Source organism: Bemisia tabaci, chromosome 5 (assembly GCF_918797505.1).
Source record: "Bemisia tabaci chromosome 5, PGI_BMITA_v3".
Lineage (NCBI taxonomy): Eukaryota > Metazoa > Arthropoda > Insecta > Hemiptera > Aleyrodidae > Bemisia > Bemisia tabaci.
The window spans coordinates 37387532-37410829 of NC_092797.1; the positions used below are offsets into that span (position 1 = coordinate 37387532).

The 23298-nt window shown below is 37.3% G+C and overlaps 3 protein-coding genes across 4 annotated transcripts in view; 2 read left to right on the plus strand and 1 right to left on the minus strand.

Annotated features, from left to right (window-relative positions):
• Positions 1-744: 744 nt before the first annotated feature.
• fbp (fructose-1,6-bisphosphatase) lies at positions 745-8556 on the minus strand. The gene is made up of 7 exons (XM_019056857.2): positions 8316-8556; positions 3899-4043; positions 3178-3284; positions 2560-2713; positions 2305-2442; positions 1574-1690; positions 745-1023 (listed from the first exon to the last, which is right to left on the minus strand). Exons 1-7 carry the CDS (start codon positions 8492-8494, stop codon positions 835-837), a joined length of 1029 nt encoding a protein of 342 aa, XP_018912402.1. The 5' UTR covers positions 8495-8556; the 3' UTR covers positions 745-834.
• A 4373-nt stretch (positions 8557-12929) lies between these two features.
• On the plus strand, positions 12930-20777 carry LOC109040866 (uncharacterized). The gene is made up of 7 exons (XM_019056958.2): positions 12930-13470; positions 14373-14576; positions 15183-15358; positions 15834-15988; positions 16721-16976; positions 17797-17954; positions 19970-20777. Exons 1-7 carry the CDS (start codon positions 13225-13227, stop codon positions 20086-20088), a joined length of 1314 nt encoding a protein of 437 aa, XP_018912503.2. The 5' UTR covers positions 12930-13224; the 3' UTR covers positions 20089-20777.
• A 1802-nt stretch (positions 20778-22579) lies between these two features.
• Positions 22580-23298, plus strand: part of LOC109040779 (uncharacterized) — a 32975-nt gene continuing 32256 nt past the window's right edge. The window contains exon 1 of one of the 2 annotated variants that reach the window (XM_019056834.2): positions 22580-22734. The gene's annotated coding sequence lies outside the window, so the exon portion shown is untranslated. The other variant, XM_019056835.2, reaches the window with a different exon arrangement.

Below are 23298 nucleotides of genomic sequence, written 5' to 3' on the forward strand. Positions count from 1 at the left end.
TTTCAGTTTTCTTTTATCTATCCCAATAAACCATCTTCAAAACTGAAAGCTGGTCTCAAAAAACCAAACAAACACTAACAAAAGATTGCAAATCAAGTAAGAACAAGATTTGATCCTTTCACTCCTCATTATTTTTTTGGTCGGTTTGCTCAGCTTTACGAGTTAGTTTGCTCAACATTGAAAACTATTGATACCTTTTCTTAGATACTTTCATGCAAAAATTCTGCCTACTCAGTCAGCCTATTGTAGGTTACACTGTATTGTAGGTCCATTGTTATGGAAGTATGTCCAGAAAGTCTCAAACTTGTCAAGTAGCTTTAATTGCAAATATTCATATGCTTTGTCACAAAATCAAATAGTAACAGCCTATAACATGCCGTAATATTGTTAATTTTTGGTTGTTAAAATTGCAAAATCGGGGGGGGGGGGGGACCTAGATTGAATTACAATATTTTATTTAAGCACAATACAACCAAATTATCTTGAAAGAGGGAGTAACTTTAGTACTTAAATGTGTTCAGTTGGTTGTACTTACATCTCACAGCAGTAAAGGGAAGTAACGCAAAGCATGCCTTCTATCAGAATATGACTTATTAAAAAAAAAACAGTGACGTCAAGCAGCATGACCAGAAGGATGAGTCATCCCAGATTCTGCCTTGTGTAGCCATAATATACCTATGTAACTCATCAAATCAAGGGACTGATTTAAGATAGAGAGGAGGATGTAATGATCTAAATTCAAAATTTACGAAAGAGTATAAATTATTTTATTTTCAATAAATTACATGCAAACTTGCATTTTCTTTGGCTTTAACGACTAATTTTGAACAGGAACTATAAAATAAAACTTTTGATTAATTGTAACAATTCTGTGACATCTTCTTTGGAGCCCAAGAAGACAGGGGTTCGTTGATGGATGGATGTTGGTTGAATATCAAGAATGTCAATGTCCCCATTGGAAGCTATTCCTCCCGCCTCATGCAGAACGTAGGCCATCGGGTTACCCTCATACATCAGTCTCAACTGAAAGCAGTGTAAAAAAAATTCGCTGATTGCAACTAATTTTATCATTGTCTGTCAGGTCAACGATATACAATGGGTATAGCATCATTTATCCAATCAAGGATTTATATAGAATAATAATTTTGTAGTGTATGACCATAGGGCCACTGCAACAGGGGATGAACAGGGGAACATTTTCCAGCACTTTTTATCGGGTAAGTTTGAAAAATTAAAATTTTTTCTACTGGAAAGCACTTTGTATTATTTCTGAAGGTCAATTCTATCTACTCCAAGCTGAGTGTGTTGCAAGCAGTCTTCAATCTTCAAAAGGGCTTGAGAACAGGATTATCTGAAACAAGTTCTAATACATCTAAAAGTAGATTTAAGCTAAATTCACCTGGTTAATAGATAGGGCCTTTTTGAAAAAGCCCAATTTATATGTGCCCTGTATGCTCAGCTTAGTAAATATTATGTAATTACAATCCATCAGTCACTTTAATGAGTAATTTTCTTCTTGATTTTAAACATATTCTGCTTTTTAACAAATTGCAACTTCATTTTTGTGGTTTACCTTGCCGTTCGGAGCATCCTTGGTCGCTGGGTACATGAAAATTCCTCCGTACTTCAGAGTTCTATGGACATCAGCAACCATCGATCCTACATACCTCGCTCCGTAAGGTTTACCATGCTGAAATCATTTTTGTAAAGAAAGAAAATCATGAGTTTCAGTCTTGTGTTAATATTTTAATCTAAATCTTCAAAGACATGGAACTAATACTTTCCACAATTTATTTGAACAACTACTTCCCTGTCAGAGACATACTTCAATACGTTTGCAATTATGTCGCACAAAGTTACAACTTTCCTTCAACATGTCGTCAATTTTTTTCCGATTTGAAAATATTTGTATTTAAGTATCACACTTGTCTCTGGTCCCGTAAAGTAGGAAAGATAGGCAACCTGCAGTACAACGGAAATGTGCAACTTTATTGAAACAAGTCATGATAATTTCAGTTCCTTGGTATAGAATTTCATGCCGAGCTGCAAGTTGCAACAATCAAACCATTTCATTGCAACTTGAACTACCTGGATGTTAAGAACTTGATAGCAGTATCGTGAATCAGGAGATAAATGGAGTTTTTGGCTCCAATTTTTTTGCCTCTCAGCATGTGTATAATTATTCATTGTCCACTAAAATTGAGGAAAAATCATTTTCTTTTCACCTAATCATTTGAGTAATTTCTGTGCTATTTTGGCCGTAAAATCTTCTCTAACCTGAGGAAATTTGTATAAAATTCTCACCTTGGGGTCCTTCTTTCGCCGGATATATTCTGCAATCGGTGGATCCCACAAATATGAATAACCTTCATTAATACTGTATATTTTTCCTCTCTTGGGTATCCGAATATTGGGGTCTGTTAGAATGAACTCGCCAATAGCCTAAAACATAAAAAAGTACCATTAATAGGATTGAACGGTAAACACCCTCATTTTAGCATTATTAACCTTGAGCCTCGTGTTAGTGTTAGTTAGAGTTGAAAAAAATGTTCAACTTACCGGGTCTAACATGAAACCATTGACTCCACTACCAGCCCCTAGTGCTAAAACCATCATTGTGGCACTACCATAGAGTGCATAACCAGCTGCTACAATTTGGTTCCCTCTAACCAAAGCGTCTTTCTCTGTTACCTTCTCTTTAGGAGTTTCTGACCTGTAACAGAGAATATTGCTGTTAAATATCAGGTTGCCGGCTTGAGGCCAAGTCTTCCTCTTCTCTTTAAACCAATTATTACGCCTTTCTCTTTTCTAAAATAAATATTTTCCCTCCATTTTATGTTGAATTCTTACCTCTGTAGGTGGTGCACTACTTTAATTCATGTTCTTTAATAATATTTGAAGATAGATTTATTACTTTTGCATTCTTATTGCTCCCTGAAAAATTAAAAACATCAAATTATAGCATCTCTTCTTTTATAATCATACCTGTTCCTTTCTTTTCTGAATGAACTATAATTTATCTAGGTATAAACAGAACAGGTAATCACGAAGATATTTCAGCTGAATAATGAAAGCCCGACCAAATATACCAAATCCCTGATCTCTTCCAATTTTTTTTTTATGAAATTCGAAAAAAATTTCCAATTGTACAGAGATTGAAAGAAATATAGGTCTTACTTGTAAATTGCAAAAATAGAACCAATTGACACTAAACAATCAATGTTTGAGGAACCATCCAAGGGATCAAAGCAAACGATGTATTTTCCTCTTTTATCCATCTCAACCTGAAATCACAAATATGTTTTATTAAACTTATGAATGCAATTTTCACTGTAGTTGTGGTTAAATCTTTTTCAAAATATTGAGTCAACCATCCTTTTGACTTCGTTTCCTCTCTCCTTCACATATTTGAGGATTATGACATGGAGGCGCAAATTATTTAGCAATTTTTGTTTTTATGGTGCAGAATTCTTAAACCACAACATCAATCACCTTGCATAGCGTATGACCCTGATCCATAGAATATATATTTATGTTACAGACTCACTCCTATTTTCAGTCCATTACAAATTTCCTTAGCTATTTACAATTTTTCAGGACCGATCTGGATAAGCTCATGTTTCGAGACCCGCTTGTAATTTGCCCAGGCCACTTATAATCAACTCATGGTAAATTTGCATACGACCAATTTGTTTACTAATTGAAATATAAGCAGGTTATATAATTTTTACCTGAATTTTAGGTATTTCTTGAAGCAAGAGGATGATCGGTAGCATTTTGGAGAGCAAAGCGATCCTTTCCTCTTTCAAAATTTTAAGCTGATCTAATTTCTTTCAGTTAGTAGTTTATTTCTTTGACTGAGCCTCCATGCTCTTGATAGCAGTTAGCAAGTGCTTACCTCGATTGCTGTTGGATTTTCTTCACTGACTAGCAAACAGGATGTGAAAGATGATTCTATCATATTGATAAACAGCTCATTGGACAAAATGTCCAGTTTTTTAACTTCTTCACCTTGTACATTTGTAGAGCCTGCAAATCCATGCCTGAAATACAAAGAAATATTCAGGGGCATTGAAAGAGATGAATCGTATTATTGTTAGGCAAGTCATTTTGCACTCTTTGAGAGACTGCAGCCATCCACTCAAGATCAATTCTAAAATCTTTATTGAACATTATTATTATTGTACGTCCTTTTTTTCCGTCCGGATGCGGCATGCCGCGTTCATTTTTGGCTAAATGCATCAAAATCAGACTATGGTGGGAGTCGTGTGACCATCTTCTAAAATAAATTGTTCTAAGTTTTCATAAACGCAGCTTCATATCTCATGAAAATTCGTGAAATACGAGTATTTCAATTTTTCCTGCCTTCTGATCAACGAAAGTGTCGCCAATCGCGCATTGTTAATTTGCCGATCAATTCCCGCGCTTAACGCTGATTGGCAGTAGGACTGAGCGCGGTTCCCGCTTTAAAGAGCGCGCGAAATTCGAATCGACGCTTCGTCGCCGCTTGTGCGTCAATAATTCTTTTCGCTCCATATCATACCTTATTTACACCCAGTCAGATACAAATTTAAGGTAACAGACAAAGTATCATGGTTGCAAATTGTTTCCATTTATTCTTTTAATTGATCAGTTATTGGCCAATTATCAGAATTATTAAAAAAAGAAACCAGGTTATTTGGATCGATTTCAACATTACTGTTACATTAATCAGTTTCAATAAACTATCGAATTAGACCCAAATAATTACCAAGCCTCTTTCCAACACTCCGACAGGTGTTTGTTAACTCAAAGCTAGCCTTCCTGGTATTCTATCGTGCTAAGGAAGAACGCCGTATGAACATTCGAGAGTTGCCAAATTTCCTTTGTTAAAATGTTCAGTTTTGAGGAAAGTTATGAATATTTTTCCTTGAAATTTTCAAGAACTTTTGGTGAATTGCGAACAACATTGTCTGAAAAATTGGACGAAGAAGATTTATAAGTTTACCCGGAAATTCGTGTTTTATCAATCGTAATTTGGCAACGCCTGAAGGTTCATACGGCGTTTTTCCTTAGCACGGCAGTATTGTGATGACATTATGCGTTACTTCTAAATCAGTCCAGAACCCCGCCCCCTTTCTTTTGAACATTTTGGATCGCGTCAATCAAACAGTTAGTTATGTTTTACCTCGTTCTAGAGTAGGGCTCAGGCAAAAAAATTTCCAAGCAACTGTGAACTTTTTTTCATTTTAATGACTCATTGTCAGGTGTCGGTATCTCTTAACAATTTTCAATGAGTCACTTAACAAAACGGATGCTCTAAAAAAATGACTCATGTTCTCCTCATAAAACTGCATCTGACCCTTGTGAAAGTGGGCCGCACTGCTCCATGAAACGAATCACTTTGAAGTTAGCCTGATATCAGTTTGTTGTCAGCACACATACCTACAGCAAGTATGAAATCTGATGGCGTGGTTGAACTTAGCGAATAAAAATTTCTTTATGAAATAATTCAATCAGGTTGATCACTCTGACGTCAGCCTTTACTTTAGGATTACTTTATTGGGCAGAGTTTTACTCGGTCGTAGAGGGGGGGGGGGACGTAAGCATTCTAAGGAGGAAACGCCCCCCCCCCCTCCACCTTCCGCTCTACGCCTCCTACCAAAGGACGGCTCTAAAAAAAGCTCATATGTGAGTCATTTATATGATATCACATTGAAAACTCTTTCGCTGACAGCTCTGTTTATAACTGAAAAATGCCCTCTGTACCTTATACCTCATAGCAATTTTCAAACAAAAATATAGGTTACCTAAAGCAAAAATTTTGACTTCATAGTTCTTGGAAAATTTCCGTTTTACCAGAAAGCCATACTCACAGAATTTTATCATATAAAACCATTAATCATGTATCAAATCTAGGCTAGCCGGAAGTAACGGACGCTCGATTTTTAAAATCAATAGATTAGGTAGTTGACTTATTGCCATGTGCAGTTTTGGTCTTATCATTCTTATACACAGGAATTGCGAGAATCAAACAATCGGAAAGAACGAAAGTGGTATTTAAACCATTAGGCAAGTGCAGGATGCGCGCTGGAATTATTTCAAGTTCATTTTACTTGGAAAGGGTGGCCTAAAAATATGCCTTCCTCCTTCCGCAAACTTCGAAGACCTACGATTTATTTGGGGGAAGTTCCACGCTGACCTTTCACTGCCTCCCTCATTCCTGCTATCACTATCACTATCAGGTCCTCGCCATCTCCATCAAATATTTTTTCGTGCGTGTCTTATCAGAGCTGATTGTGAGAATACCTTTCCGTTTATGCGACCGACGCGCGCGGAAAATAACCTTAAACTTGAAGCCGATTGTTCTATAAACTTTGCTCTTGGCAGAATTCCAAACTTAAGTTTGTTAACTACCTCTGTGCCTCGTCGGTCATCACACTGCATGCCGGGTCAACCAATTTCATTACAGCGACTGCTAATTTTTTTTGAAAAAAACTCGTAAATTTTAAAAGGACAACTCTTAAAAAACTGTTAAATTGTTCGTTTTAGGAAACCCTTTTGGGGTATTTTTTTCAAGTATTTAAGTACAAGACGTAAAATTTAATTTAATATTTACGAGAAATACAATTTCTTCAACTTTTTTTATCCACTGTTAGAAAACCATTGCACCTCCCTCTCTTGTGAGTTACGTACCCGTAACATGCGTTAGGAATGCGGGACCCATTTTCGGCACCCTGCTGCGACGGCAATGTTTTCGTTTCGCCTTCAATTTTTGATGATACGTCACTCACGACTGGAGTATATTGATGGTAGTAACGAGAGTAATAAGGCTCATTGAAATGAGTCTGGGTTTCGGGAATGGAGATGTTGCATGTGTGAGGAATTTGCGATTTGACTATTGATTCTTAGGTAAATGTTCGCGAGAAACACGATGGTGCCACGGGTTTTCTCTGAAATCAACTTTCAAGCTCATAAAAAGCTCTCAACTTGAGGCCAAAATGGAGGGGATATCCCACGCTATCCTGAGAGTCCACCTCTACATCAAGACAAACTCTCCATGCTAAGATAGGGAGCAAATACATTGACAGGGCTGCCACTGTATTTGGGGATTCCAAAACTGAAAACACGGCAACCCTGCTAATGTATTTGCTCCCTATCTTTGCATGGAGAGTTTTGATGTAGAGGTGGACTCTCAGGGTAGGGTGGGATATCCCCTCCATTTTGGCCTCACTTCGAGAGCTTTTTATGAGCTTGGGAGATTATTTCAGAGAAAACCAGTGGCACCATCGTGTTTTTCGCGAACTTTTATATAAGAATCAATGGTCAAATCAAAAATCTCTCACACATGCAACATCTCCATTTGAAGAATGAAGAAATCATGGCAACCCTCCCTGGTAAAAATTGGCGATATACGAGCTGCGTTTCAAAATACCATAGGGGTTCTTATAGCCTACTAAAGAAGGCCATTGAAAATCATATCGCTGGCTGTAGAAAGCGGAGCAAATCATATAGCCGGGCTATACGAAGCTATAAAAAAGTATACAGTCGGGCTATAGTTCCTATCGCCGGGCTTTACACTTTATCGCCATTGGCTATAAAAGGCTATGAGAAATTGTGCAGAAATTCGTGTGCTTTGGAAATCATTAAGTTTGATACGGAACTACCTTAATATTTACAAAACACACATTATATTTTCCTTTAAAACATATTGTTTTTTCATCAATTAAAATGAGATGGTCCATACAGAGTGTGCAAATATTTCAAAATCATGATTTGAAAAACGCTGACTCCGCGAGATTTAATATTAGAGCCTAACACAAAGCGGAGCGGCGACGCACTGGCGCCTACAAACCTAACAGGGATACTTCACGCATTGCGCAATGCGTGAAGTATCCCTGTTAGGTTTGTAGGCGTCAGTGCGCGTTTCGCGCCCTCTGCCCGCCTGCCGCGCCGCAGCGTGCCACGGCGTCCGAAGCAACTATTTCACACCAGAGGTATTGCACAGTATCATAAGAAATTTAAGGCGCTCCAACATATTAAGAATGACAGGCATCCTTCAAAAGTACGGAGCTTTCCTCGCAAAATAAATCAAGAAACTACGGCACAAAACGAGAGCGGTCGTCCAAAAACTAAAAAGTCCTAGTATCCGTATTTAGTAACGTTTAGCGTAAAATTTATCGTCTGGCTGTTGCTTAATCGTCATCGGCTATAAAAGGCTATAAGAAATTGTAAAGCCGGCTATAGGTCTATAGTATTTTGGAACACACATTATACTGCCAATTTTTACCAGGGCTGGGTAAAACGGGATCGTGAAGATGTGGGTGAGTACTTACAAGTGTGCAATGCCGGCCTTACGCACGGCAGAGCTGACGGCCTTTACGGCTGTTTGGATGCTGGTCAAAAGCTGCGTGAGATCCCCGGAGGCGTGCGGAACACTCTTCTGTTTGGCCAACACAAAACGCGTAAGCGTCATGCAGTTGGAATCGAACACATCCGTTTGAGCACCGGCCATGATGAGGCTGACAAGAGAAACGCACGCTAACTGACACGGCTTGTTTTCATCCCGATCGCGACCATCGACGTCTGCCTTCGCTCTCGCGATAACAGTGATATAACTTTATTTGTGTTCGTTCGTCACAATGCGCTCCGTTGCATTGCTCACGCTTTTCATCATTTTACAATCCATTAACGAGCTGTCTGTACGTGGAAAAATTATCGCGCAACCATACTGAGTTAAGGATTCAACCACTGGGACTGTCTCAAATTTCCAGTTTCATCTCTTTTTCCTAAAAGCTTGGACGGAGGGAGGGGTAGGAGTATTTTTCAAAGAGTCTAATGGTATGGAGCGGCCACGCACTGGAAAAAAGTATGCAAAATACCATAAATATGGTAAACTAGGGGATCTACCCCCGGGGCGCTGCGCGCCCCCAAAAGGCCCCTATCTTCGCGGCCAGCGAAATCGTCGAAATCGCCCGTTGGCGGTTCAGCTAATCATTTTAATTGCATAACAAAACGATGTTTCAAAGAAAAATTCCCCACCAAACAATATTCTTAATGACTTTCTCCTCACTCTGAATTTTGATTCCTGTTTTTGAAGTCGACCGAGACAGGGCCACATATATAGGTATGTCCATGACTAAACAAAGGCCTCTGAAAGTAAAGACTCACTCTCTTAAAACTCTGACCCTCGAACTTCCCTTCCTCATTCCTGCCCATTGAGCGTCTTAAAAATGATTTTATTAGAATAGAGAGGATTCTATCATTAGTACTGTAAAATTACCAGACGTCTGGTAACATTTACTATACTTCTAATGAATGCGATTGGACTCACGTTCTTTATTGCTACCGTGCAGTAGTGATTACTATACTCGCATATCTCTGTCGCTCAAACCATCCCGTTTTCAGTGTATGCGGTTATTTTTGTTTATATTTTAGAGGGATCGTGGGCATGAGGATGGGGAGGAGGGGGAATGGACAAACCCCCCTTCCCCGGCCCCACCTCATACGTCCATGAAGAGGGGTGCGATCGCTTCTTCCCGTTCACCCATGAAGCAAAGGGCAATGCTATCTTTGTATTAAACCTACATCAGTGAGCATTGCCCCCTTAAAAACGTTTTGAGTGATTTTTTTTTTATTTTTTATTTTTTTAATTTTACATTTTTTTACATCATAATAATTATAATCTATCACACGGAAAAAAATGAAATTGCTGATTGAACAATTTTGTAATTGAAAAAATTGTCCGACAGGTTTCAATCTAGACTTAACAACAAAAAAATGCTAACCACCCCCGTGGTAAAATTAGCTTTCCACTATTGTAAAATGTACGCTTGAAACATGTCTGGCATATTTTTCAACAATTTAATTGTTAAGTCAGCAATCCATTTTTTTCCGTGCACTTACCACGTGCTCACGCTGAAAACGAAAGCTGAAAATGGGAGCTATCGGTGCTATGTCGAGAGGCCGTCTGAAATTTGTTTGGGTCACGCAATTTTCAGTGGATGGAGATCGGAGACGCAGCCGTCAAAAAAAATATCACAATTTTTTTTTTTTGCTTCATGTCCGATATTTTTTGCAGCATGGCAACACAGCCGCGGTGCCTACTTATAGTTAGTTCGAGCGTTTACTTCGACTTTGTCTTCAGATAAATCGCTGTGAACAGGTGTGTAATTCACGGCAGTGAAGTAAACAATGCATTATCTAGATATTTGACTGTAGTTTGAACTTTCCTTCACTCGTCTCCTCCTCCCCTCCTCCCGCTCGACTTGCCCTTTCCGTTTTATTTTTTAAAATTCTATTCATACTTCCTCCATAATCTCCAATTTTTTAAAACCTGCCACTCATTCACCGCCTATCATCGATGATAGTGAACTAATGCGTATCTAACGGAAACTTCATTATCTGGTTTTCTCTTTTACATCGAATATTAGTGGTGAATCCAGGAAAACGGATATCTGCATTCTCAGTGGCGTTTTCAGAATTTTTCATTTGGGGGAGGAGGAGTAGGAGGTTTCCTGTCAAAAATTTCTATGGGGTATTTGCAGGATGAAATACGCCTGGAAAATTGCTGAAAACGACAATCCCTATAATTCATTTCATTTTCTTTCAAATTTTGCATGTTTCAGTCAAATTGTTTTCAGTTCATTTCAGTTACTTTTCATGTCGAGTAAGGACAAGCCGGGAATTACGCTAGAAATGACTAGTTACTTTTGTACATCAACGCAAGCAAGCCAGGAAAAAATCGCATTCCTATGAATAGAAGAAATGATCTTGTATTGCGCACAAGGAACATGTAGCGTCAGGATAAAATCGCACAGTGTAGATGGGAAGGTAGTTAGTTAGTGCTTGGAAATTTCCAAAAGAATTCGCCCTCCCCTCCCCTCCCCTCCCCCAAGTGATCCGCATGAATGGGAACTACTATCCTTGTATAAAGTACCGAGGACCGAGGGCCACGATAAGGTGTGGTGAGGGGATATGTTTTTAACAAAGCTATTTATTACCTCTTTACATTCGAGTGCCCAGTCCTCTACAGAATCTTCTCCTCTAGACGTTCTCCGCCATGAAGTGTAATGAAAGGTGGGCACAAAAATAGAAGAGAAAGTAAAATTAAGTTTGACCTTAAGTAATGGTCGATACCCTCCGCCCTCTACCTTGATAGCCAGTGGCGAGGCGTGGATAATCGATTATCGATATTTCCCCATTTGAAGCTGTTGTAAAGAATCGATTATTGAGGTGTCCGTTGCGGACACCCTGTTCATCGATCCTTTCCCACTGGTTTAAATGGCAGATCAATCGATTTATCGCAGAGCACGCCACGCCACTGTTGATAGCTGATTGTGGTAGTAGAGCTACATATGCATCTATGGACGAAATCCTTATTGAATCGAAATGTGGTACGAAAACTATTCTGTCCTCTGCTCCTTAACTGTATGTGTGTGCCAAAAGTCAAGTCAGTCAAGTGTGTTCATATATGTATCTTATTTGTGAATAATAAGGGAAAATTTAGCCTTGATAAAAAAAAAAAAAAAAAAAAAAAAAAAAAATCAACGCTAAATTTTCCCTTATTATTTACTTATTATAATTGAACGAGAGAAATATTAGAGGTGCGATTTATTGTAAGCGGAAGGTATAACCAGGGGAGGTTTCAGTGCGAATGACTAAAAATTAAAAGCTTCGACCAAAAACTATATCAATGAAACCATTTTATGTAAGTAAACACTAGCACATTTTTTTAGCACTTTGGCTGCATTCCTACCTAACAAGTTCAATTAAGTGCTACTACAATATGTTACAAATCAACAAAAATTAAGAATTTGGCATGAATGGCTACGGAGAGTATTTCACAATCCACAAAAAAAAAAAAAAAAAAAAATCGAAAAGAGTAAACTAAGGATTACTGGCCGCGGTTTCAGGAAAACGAAGTTCTGAAAAAAAGTTACTTCAAGTTACGATGTTTAATTTTGAGGTTCAAAATTATCCGATTTTAAAGCAACCTGCCGCCTTTTATCATAAAAGGTGGCCATAAAAGTTTTATGGACTAAAAAATAAACGACGCCACTTCTGCTTTGGATACTAAGCAGGGTGTTTTTTGTCAAAAAAAAAGTTCCAAATTTTTGACACGACGGGAAACGTTCTTCGTTTTTCCTCCCGCGTCTGAACGTCATGGTTTTCTGGTTGTACTTTTATAAATCAGTTAAGGGTTTCTTTAAAAAAAAAAAGAAGAAAATACTCCAAAAATAGGCGTTAGACTGGGCACTGTGAAGATGTAGCCACCATATATATTGAATCCGCCAGAAATAATTGTTCTCAGGTGGCAGGTGGCCTAGCGGTAAATGAATCTTGAAATTATTGATAGTGGCTTTAGTTTAAGAAAAAATTTCAGGTTAGATAACCCACAACCGTCCTTCCTCTCCTTAGACTTACGTGTATCTTTCATTCCGACGAACGAATGGAGCAATCTTTTGGTATAAGTATATTATCCAGGTTAAAATCACAGACTACTACTAAACCTTAGAATACATAATGAAAACAAATTATTTTACTTCGTGGAGAACGGTGATTAATGCTTTTCGCGATCACCATAACTGCGACAGGCGCTCCATGATGACATGGCCCGTCAATTTAAAAATCCCGCGGACACGTTCCCGCCAATTTTTTGCTGAGTGCATTAACCAATCAGCAGCTGTTGTTTCAAACCTTGTTCGCATCAACCAATCAAAAAACATAGCTCTCACTTTGTTGCCGCTCTCATAACAATCTGAAGCTGAAGCATACGTTTTACACATATACATGTACTGTTTACTACTACATTATTCATAATAATTATATTAACGAGTATTACTTAATGCGGTATGTAGTTCCTGTATTACCACTATCATACGCATCATATATTATTATTGTTATTTTATCCTGAAAACTTGGCAACATACAGTAAAATGTCAACAAAACTATTGTAGGTTAGTTTTGTGTCGGTGTCGTGGTCTCCGGACTGGGGACCGCAGAAATTTTGAATTGTGATCTTATTGAAACGCTAAATAATTCAGGAAATTATAGGAAACCCCCAAATTTTTAAGACACAGCAACTGAACAGTTTTATGTCGATCGCCACAGAAAATAAAATTCTCATAAGCACCCTGTAATTCTGACCAGAGCGACAGCAATCCCAGTGTTGTGTTTCTTGTTTGTCGCTTGAGAAAATTAATACTTTCCTATCGTAATTCTTATCTCTATTCATGGTAAATAATGGCAGTTGTGAAAGAGGAAAAACCTGAAGTCTTTTTCGAAGAAAATGAAACCGACATCTTTGAGGATGATGACATTGTTAGTGAATTGATAGGTTGCTCCGGAGAGGAATCAACATCCAGTACTGTTCTGAAGTACATTCTCAATATAAATGAGGCCTTCAACCTGTCTTCTGAAGACATCGATCTACTGAAGCGTATTAAAAACCGATTAGATGACACTTGTGTACCTTTAGATGCCCAAGAGGTAAGTCTCTTGTTTTTAATCCGTATAATGCCATGGATCCGGTGATTTGCGTTCCAAGTGATTCGGCTTGAAGTTAGGATTGCACGTACTTAACTGCTCAAAACTCACCTTGGGAGCAGGAGCCAAAGGTTCCACTGGATCACATGAAACAGGCTAAACCGCAACAATAGACTGGGAAATAGAGCCGACGTATTTCACCTCGATCCTCTGTGGTTCAGATCAAAAGCTCGCAGGAAGGCCTTGTGAACCTCAAATTTATAGAAACTGGACATGAGCACCCATGAAAGGGGTTGCTCCAATTCATTTGCAGGGAACACGTTTGACCAAAAAATATCCAAAGACTGGTCACCTCTAACGTGATCTTGTATTCACACCAGCTTCTAACTTTCTTATTGCAGGTGTTATTATGCTCTAATTAATGTATACGATTATTGAAATAACTGTCCAATGAAATTCTTAATGAATTGAGCGATCCCATCTCCCTTGGCCAGCAATTCAGTATTGAGTCAGCCATTTGCTGCTAAGGCTGAAATACTGACTGATACTAGACTGAAAGTAGGCTGAAGGGTCAAATTATTTTTAATATGCAAATATCCTAAGAAACTATGAAGCATCATTGGTGAAAAAGGAACTTAGCTCGCTCATATATGCTTAATCCTATTGTACCTATATATATATGGTCTAGTCTGATCTATGGATGTATATTCTTGTCTGAAATATGGATGAAAGACAAAAATATCCAGCCTCCGCATTTGCATGTTTTGTAGTACATACTGTAAACATTAAAAAGTGTTTACAAAATTACAAAATGTCTGAGATAGTCTTAAACAATGGATGTAAGGAGGTGTATCTAGTTTTGTTGCTCTTTAGTACCCAGTATGTTTTTCTCTCTTTTTTTGTAGCGCTTGACCAGGATTAACATTAAAATCGACTGGACTGTTCCTGTGCAGCACACATTGGAGTCAAATATCTCTGGTGAGGTATCAAATCCTCGCAATCTACTGAGAGAGTTGAAAAAAATGAACTTGGATGTTGAAATGGATACTAATCGGTTCACAGAAGAAGAAGATAGATCAATAGAGGCACGTTGGACGCTTTTTAGCACGGTGAGGACCTATATCTCTTCATCAGATCTTTTCCTGTTATTTCCTCTGTTCTCTTGCCATGTAGTTATGTACTGATGGAACTGTAAGAGTTTATTATCACAGCAGTAGCAAAAAGTAATTGGCCCTCACTTCAGTGGAGACTAGAATTTCTATCATTCAATCATTATTCACTCCATGACTTGGTCTAAGTTGAGTGATGCTGACATTCAGTGGAATTTTTAACCTAAAAGAGTCAAGGCAGTTGAATCAACAAAACTCAGAATAAAATAGGGAATGTAAATAATGCAATTTGCAGAGAATAAGTTGGAAAGAAAACGGCTCCCTTCTACGTAGAGTTGAATTTTTCTGGCCAAGTTCACAGTGCTCTTTAGACATAGGTACACGATCTTTTCATTTTTCATGTTAGGAACATCAATCAGAATTATTGTGCTCAAAGGTTATCAAGAAGACTGAAATCAAGTCTTTTAAATTTAGATTTTTGAGGTCATGGGCAAAAATCGCTCCTTTTTTTTGCATGTCAGTAGATTGTTTATCTTAAATTTCACACCATTTTTTCTTCTCTAGCCTTTTTTAAAGTAAAAAAAGATTGCTCTCATATTTTTCCAGGAATACAATTTTCCAGACCCAGGCTGCTTTATTGCGTTTACAAGGTTTGGAGGCTGTCTGCCGAAACACGAAAGAGTGAAATTTGCTCAATATTTAGGCAAGGACCTTCCCAATAGATTCCTTTGCTCAATACTCCACCGATTTTCCCAGTTGTATGGGAAATGGATTCAAAGAAAGTAGGTGTCTTAGTAACATTTTTGCGCAGTCTCTTTGGATTTGCGTGGTTTTTTTTTGGCTTTGCTTTTTTTGGCCACCATGCCTGCTTTTCTCTGTAGATAATTTACTTTTTGGTCAGGGTCTATGCAAAATTCCTCTAGATTTTGAAGTTCTAAATAACTGTTTCTCATATTTTATTGGGTGGTCGAGTATCTTTCTATGCCCCCTCCACTATCGTAAAATAAAAGTTCAATATCTTCTTTTTAATTCTGAAGACCAGATTAACTTTGAAGATGTCAGTACCAACCCTTGCCGCCACATTTTAATTTCACATTATTTTCAGTCGAAGATTGGGTGTCAAACTAGATACTGATCAGAGCAAAAAGAATATGTTATCTTATCACTAATTCTGTAAAGAAACGAATTAAAGTTAGAAAGAACGAATTATACTACCTATTACATTTTTCTACCCATGAAATTTATTTTTCTTTTTAGGTATAGCAAAGAAGAAGATCAACTTTTACTGCACATTAAAGAGAAAAATTTCATTAAGTATAAAAGTATTGTTTCGTCTTTAATGTTGAATAGAACTTCAAATTCCGTCATTACCAGGACTTACAAACTAAGTACTCCGAAAGAAATTCTCTACGGTGAGTATAAATTACACTCTTTAAGTAAATGTTCTCCTTATTTTTCTAATTTGCAAAAATTGCATCAAACTCAAAATCCTATTTTAGAAGTGAATGAAATTGAGTCTGTACGCCATCTCTGTGGAAAAAACTGATCATCCCAGGCTGCACCAAAGCTCAAAAAGGCCTCCTAAATAAATTTGATCTGTTTTATAGTTTTATTTTTATTATTTATAACTTGAAAATCCAAGCCATGGTACAATCAGAGCTCTGAGTTGAGAACAGGATGTTTCTACCAAAAAGAATTTTATTTGTATTCATACAGGAACTCATTACTGTATTAATTGCCATGCATTTTGAATGGACCTCTCCCATCTTATTTCTTTAAATTTTGTATTTTTTCTTTTATTCTCTTCTCACTTTTTGTTTCAATGAATCTTTGAACCCATACGCTAAAATCTTCGTCTTTTTTTGGCCTAAAATTCCAAATTCGCCCAGACACTTTGCCTCTTAATTGACGTATTATAATGAATGCCAGCTCAGTTAAAATTGCACTGCAGCAGAACACTTTTGGAAGCCTCCTTTGAAAAGACAGTTTTAAGAAAGAAAGATTTTTCCATAATGAGTCATTACGTCGGGCACTAACTACCTTCAAACAAAGCTTCTTAAACTGGAATATGAGCCACTCAGCTGTCTTTTTTAAAAAATTAGAAGGTATGAATAAAATCAGGATTTATTTTACACTGATCGCAGGTAAAGAAAGGCGTAAATGGCGGGGATTCAGAGACGACGAACGTCTTATCATGTATTTAATGCGTAAAACTGGTTCAAAAACATTAGCCGATCTGGAGACTAAGACCATTCAAATAACTCATTTCACTGGCGCAGCGAGGAAATTGCACTGTCATATTCTAACTGCCCTCAGCCGATGGAAGTTCCGTTTGAGCACTCAGCTTTTTGCGTCAGCTCCGCTCTACAAATATGAACTCTGCATCAAGTTAATCAAATGGTATGTTTTTGCTCTGATATAACAAGGTGGTAAAATAATACTGGGTTAACGCTATTTGCAGGGAAATTAAGGCCGAAAAGTTCACAAATTTCAATTAGAGTCGAAAATTTTGAGCTCTAACGAGTAAAATCGCAAAATAATGTGGACCCAGCACTTCTTTATTAGCTTGTTACACACAGTTAAGGCCTTGTTTCTTAGTGTTTTTTTCTTGTTTGCTCTGATATTGGGTACCTTTTACAATAATGCTTATGTTTGGTTATGATTATGTTATGATTATGTTGATTGCCTTTCTAAATACACAGTTTCGGGGAGTGGAAGATTTTTGGCTTATGAAACCCCTTTTTAATTCACTGGAATGCATGCATACACTGTAATATTCCTCTCTATCAAAGTTCATGCCAAAAAAGTTGACCAACTTTTAGAGTGGGATCGAAGATCTATCATTTTGATTATTGAATTTAGCTCCAATGCAAAAATGACGGGAGTTCCCTGTGTCACTCTTAATCAGCCAACCTATCTATCGGGCACTGTAAGAGGAAAGAAATGCCAAAAGCACACAAATTAAAATTAGGGTCACAGAATTAAACCTCTAAACGTTTTTCATTTCACTCCCCCAACCAGACGTTGTGGATTCTACACTATTCTAACATCCTAATCCATCAATGATAAATATCCAAGTACTTTGTTTAAAAAAAAAAAAAAAAAAAAAAAAAAACTGTTCGAATTCCTTAGAGTCCTCTAGAAATGCAATTAAAACCTGAATCTGAAGAGAAATGAATTGATTCTTTATTTCATTTACTGAGGTTTAATTTTTATCCAGGTTAAAAGAGAAAAACTACGAAGACTGGAATGACATTGACTGGCCAGAACTCTGCAGCGACCTACACAACTGCCAGAAAAACTTTTTAGCCGCTCTTTTCCGAAGTATCATCACAAAATTTGATGCCTATTATCGCAGTTACCGTTATGATTTCAGAAGTAAGTTTACTAAATCTTACTGATAAATTTGATTCCTGGAAAATTCCAATCAGAAGGAATTTAATGTTTGTCATGAAGTAATGTGACGGAGGGCTGACCCATAGAAAAATAAATAATTTTCAATGCTTAGTTTCTTTAAGTCTTTGAAAAAGCGCATAAATGTCATAGGGGTCCTGGAGCTCTCTCATTTCTCCTTAAATGAGTGGTTTCATCATGCAATTGACAATGAGTCAATATTAGACCTGTGTGATTATGGATTTTTCAATTCAATTACGATTCGATCACAATTAACGAAATTAATCACGATTATGATATTAATTGGGAAAAAACTGAAAATTTAAAATAGCGTGCGATACCTAATTTTTTTATTATATTTTTTGTGACTAAAAACGAAGTTTTTTTTCAAAGTCAAAAAAGTTATTTTTTGACTTTTGTGACCAAAAACGAAGTTGAAGTGTTCTTGAAGATATTTTTTTAAAAATTTTGAAAGCTGATAAGTTTCCTCCAATATTTTTTTTCGTCTTTCACTTGAGGTTGACTCATTGTATATTTTTCTAAGAGATCCTTTCGACCCAAAATCGAAGAACCTTTATCATCGACGTGAAATCGTGGCACAAGCCCGATGCGGGGATATTTTCGCGGGGTTATCACTATTTTCAGTGCGAGTTTTTACCGGTAGGAGTTAGCAGTGCGGCAGGAATTTCAAATTCAAAATGCGGCTCGAAACTGGACTTTTTGTGAAGTCAAATTAATTGAATCAAGCACGATTAATTTCTCAAACTGATTACGATAACAATGAAAGAAAATTAATCGTGATTACGATTAACATTCGATTAATCGCACAGATTTAGTCAATATTTTGATGAAAAACCGTTAGATTCATCCAACAGAATAAGATTCTAAGATCTAATCATTGAATACCTGTCATAGAAATTTTGTCATCACATTATTGTAATATCTACTTATTATGATAAATGAAAAAATTAAACACTAAAACGTGGCCCAAAACTGTATATGACAAGGTGGAGAAATGGTGCTGGGTCCACACCATTTCGCGGGGAAACAAAGCCAAGAAATACCAAAAATTAAAATTAGAGTCAAAAATGAATTTTTTAGAACTCTAATGCGCACCAGTACGAGACTGAGGGGGGAGAGTGTTCAGCTCAGACAGTTTGCAATGGAATATTAAATTGGAGTCACGCCGAGAGATCTGTACCGGTTTGGGCCTTATTAGACCTCATCAGCAGATCACACTCGGCAGTGAACCCAATTTAACATGCCGCAAAATCCAAGACGGCATTGAAACGCCGTCATGGATATGACCCGAGGCATGACACAAAAGTGTGATCCTCGCGCCATCTACCGTCGCTGCTGAACAACTCTCATAACAAAACAAGGAAAACCCGAGAAAAATGATTATCGGACTGGTTGGAGATGCGAACGCATCTAGACGCAACCGCCCGCTCTCGAACGAGAGAGACACATACCCCGAACTGTGACGTACAAATGAAAAAATTAAACACTAAAACGTGGCCCAAAACTGTATATAACTGTATATATTTTTGACTCTAATTTTAATTTTTGGTATTTCTTGGCTTTGTTTCCCCGCGAAATGGTGTGGACCCAGCACCATTTCTCCACCTTCTTATTATGATACTAATATTATATTATAATAACTACAGATCGTTCATGGAAAACCCTAGTTCATGGAGATAAGTTTTTCCCAAGAGCAATTTTCAACAAGTCTTGTGGAAAAATGAAAATCTAACATGCTGACAGAACACTCCGTAGACTCTCAAAAAATAAGTGGGAGTGCCCTAGTCAATTTTTTAGCTGATAAGGAGCGAAAAGTTGTCCTTTAATTTGACAAATTCTAGTCTGAACGTCTTCATACCAGCCTATCAATTCAATGCCCTATAAGTAGCTGTTTAAAAATGGATACCCATAGTTTACAGACTGTTGTGGACTTCCATGTTGACTCTTTACTGATCTAATTTTTTTCATGTTTGTTTCAGAGTGTATTAATTATCTTTATGAAACGGCATTACCCTATTTTGAAGATAAACTCTCAAGTGATATTAACATCAACAGGTATCGCCTAAATAGAGTTGGATACTTGGTTGCTGTTCGGTGAAATTTTGTCTTGTGTGAAGAGACTTTCAACTCTGCCTGTTTGAAATAGGAGTAATGATGACCAAAAACAAGATCATGACGTGTTGCTGTATGCAAGTTATGTTTTTACTTTGGTTCAAATAACAAAGACCTTTGTTAACTTCAGAGAGAGCATTACACATCCACAAGAACAATTTTCTAATTTTTTTCAATTTTCTTCAAGAAAAATACTAGAAGGGATGAATCTGTTTTGTTTTTTGAAATTTCGTTTTAGATATTATAATCTCCAATACGCTTTACATTTCAGCAGGGAAAATTTTAACTTTAGAACTACTTTGAAAGATTTTTCAACAGCTGAACATCCTATAATTTCAAATTGTTTTGCTAGAAGCTCAGGACTTTTGGAAGTTTTTTTTTTTTTTTTTTTTTCTGTCAGGGCTGTTGCATAACTCTTATCTTTATTAAGGACTAACTGTCTTGTGTAAGAGTTTGTTTAAAAAGTTACGAATCAATGATTACTGCACAATTTGCCATAACTAGATCTTTTATTTTCCTGAATATATTTGACTTCTTGGTGTTTTTTTTTACGAACACCCGATCATGTAAAATTCTTCTGTCCGGTTTCTTTTTGTTGTTCATTGTTTACTTTCCTGTAATTGTTACTTTCCTTAATTTATTCTGAGTACAAAAACATTTTTGCAAACAAGATAACATCTTTTCAATAACATGCTTATTGCTCATTGGGTGGATTACTTTGATAAATCTTCTAAGGAAATAAAGTTAATTCACTCTTTTCCATCATACTGAAACCCAAATGAACTGTTTATTTACCAAAGGGCCCAAGTGCCAATAATGGGGTATCACAGAAACATAGATAAGTGTTTAATTTGAAATGTTGTGAATCTTCTAGTTCATCACAATAAATACATGTGTATAAATCAAATTGGATCGATCATGGCAGTTTCGAAAATTTCTGTGCAGTTTTAAATTGAGGAAGGAGAAAAAACTATTTGGTGCCCGGGTCTTTTTGTAAATAAGCGGACAAATATTGGATTTTTACTGCTATCCAAGGCAATTTTTTTATTCCTTCCACCGAAAACAGAAATGAACACTGCAAATGCATAATAGGTACTGTTACAATACTGAGTAAACCTGCTTAATAAACTGATAATTTTGAAAGGTCAGAGATCACCTGCAAAAGTTTTCTCGATCATGAGTCAAATTTTTTCCCCCATAAGTTGAAAATACATAGTTGCAGAGATCATATAACTGATTCAAGAAGAAATCAGAATTCTTGGGGTGTCATCTCTTAATCCTTTTTCCTTTTTCCTTATACGACACCACAAAGGATGTCATGGAGAACTAGATTTTCTCACTCACCTGGGAACCAAACTTTCTTTGCAAAAATTTCAAGAAAAAGGGTGTGGAATGTGACATTTCTCTGATATTCATACTTTACTGCCCAAGAAGGTTTTTTAATGGTTTAGTGCAAGTGCTCCTCATTTATGCTTGTAAAATATGGTTTTTGCACAGGCCACCCTGCCCAGTGACGTATACCTATATAAACAGATGACATTAAACTGCCTCTACCTCAGTTTTCAATTTTTTTTAGGGGGTGGACCAAGGACTGACTGATCTCAAGGACGTGTCTGAAGGAGGGCTCTGGAGGGACCCTTCTAATGAGCTCAGAAAAACTGAAGTTGAATATTGATTCTCTACTTTTGGGAAGAGCATTATGACATGGTGGGTGGAGGGGAGCATAGATCTGTGTTTCGGATAGCCGGAAGAGGGAGGGAGGGAGGGTATAAAAAAATCCAACTTTTCTTGAATTTGATGAATGGCAGGAAACAATTCCTCTTTTTAGCTAGGTAGTGTAACAACTTAACACTCACCTTGGTACTTAAATCTCCAGTTGCGTACGTACAACTTCCCAATCAGTGATCGAGTCTCTACTTGCACAGAATTTCTGGATAGTGCAGCAAAATTGCATCACTTTCAGTATCTTTCAGCCTTAAATTCACTGTGCAGCAACTGTTATTTCAGAAATTTTGTTTGTGCTCATTTCAAGCAAGTGCTCGTTGATGAAGATGTTTTATAAATGGTAAAGAATCGCACTCTGTTGGAGTTGTGAGCAATCATGTGGAAAATGTCGAAGTTTGTCAAAACTCCAACAACAAAGGGCGTTTATAGACCGCGTAAAATAAGATGATATGTCTTCAACGAGAAAGGGATGTAACTCCTTATAGTTTATTTCAAGTGTGCACAACTTTCCTACAGCAACAGTTGCCGCCTAGAAAATTGAAGGCGCATCCAAAGATTCGTCGGTCAGCATCAATATCTAGATTTCCAGATCGGAAATCAATACGGAAGTCACTTGCAAGGTGTCATATATACCGTTAGGCGTGAGATTAATGCAACATTTACAATAGCAAACACGCAAATAGTCCAAAAAAGTAAAATATTGGCAGTTTTCCACCCCTCATTTTTACAGGTAATATTTATTACACTTAGCAACAGTGTGATAGAAGCCATCTTTATAATTATAACAACAGCACTCGTTTATGGTTTTCACTGCATCTTCGAACTAACCGCCAAGATTTCGGGAGCTGCCACTGAAATATCTAACTGGCTTCAATTTCGGGATCGTTTAAGTTTTACTACACACGCTGTAAGTAGTTAAAACGAGTTAATTTTATTCTACCTAACATTGCCGTTGATCTGTCCCGCTTGTGACCAAATTTGTGGTTAGAATCTACATTTTCAAGACTATTTTGCATGGTGATTCCATCCTTGAAGTCACAACCGACCAACTTGAAATGACAGAGTGAGTTGTTTTCGAACAGCGATCACTCCCAGCCTTCAGCTATCTGTGTAAGTCAATCACTGTTCATCAAATGTATCAGCTAATGAAGCCAGCCTGCCGAGGGGGCATGAGTTACCCGATAACCATTCTGATTCTGATGGAGTCCCAAAATCTGAGCTTCGCATGATTGTTTTCCATGGTCAGTAATCAGGTTCAAGACCAATCCACACGGATCAGTTATTTCTGTGAACGAGTATTGAGATACTTCGGTACAGCAACAGCAAGAGGTGAAAACGCAGTGTATTCCTTACAGGATTAAGTACTTAGCATCGTGGCATGAGCTGATTCTATGTAGTATGAGCTATGGTCAGCTGGTAGGGAACTGAGTTGGTGAAAGACGTGCTGAGATTGACCTGCATGGATTGGGCT

What these genes read in the sequence shown, in the direction of transcription:
- LOC109040866 (XM_019056958.2), top strand. Translation starts at nt 13,225, where the DNA reads ATGGCAGTTGTGAAAGAGGAAAAACCTGAAGTCTTTTTCGAAGAAAAT. An exon ending in TCCGAAAGAAATTCTCTACG is followed by an intron (nt 15,989 to 16,720) that starts GTGAGTATAAAT and finishes CACTGATCGCAG; the next exon opens with GTAAAGAAAGGCGTAAATGG. An exon ending in TTACCGTTATGATTTCAGAA is followed by an intron (nt 17,955 to 19,969) that starts GTAAGTTTACTA and finishes TGTTTGTTTCAG; the next exon opens with AGTGTATTAATTATCTTTAT.
- fbp (XM_019056857.2), bottom strand. Translation starts at nt 8,494, where the DNA reads ATGGCCGGTGCTCAAACGGATGTGTTCGATTCCAACTGCATGACGCTT. An exon ending in AAAATCCAACAGCAATCGAG is followed by an intron (nt 3,285 to 3,898) that starts GTAAGCACTTGC and finishes TTGTGATTTCAG; the next exon opens with GTTGAGATGGATAAAAGAGG. An exon ending in GGCGAAAGAAGGACCCCAAG is followed by an intron (nt 1,691 to 2,304) that starts GTGAGAATTTTA and finishes AAATGATTTCAG; the next exon opens with CATGGTAAACCTTACGGAGC.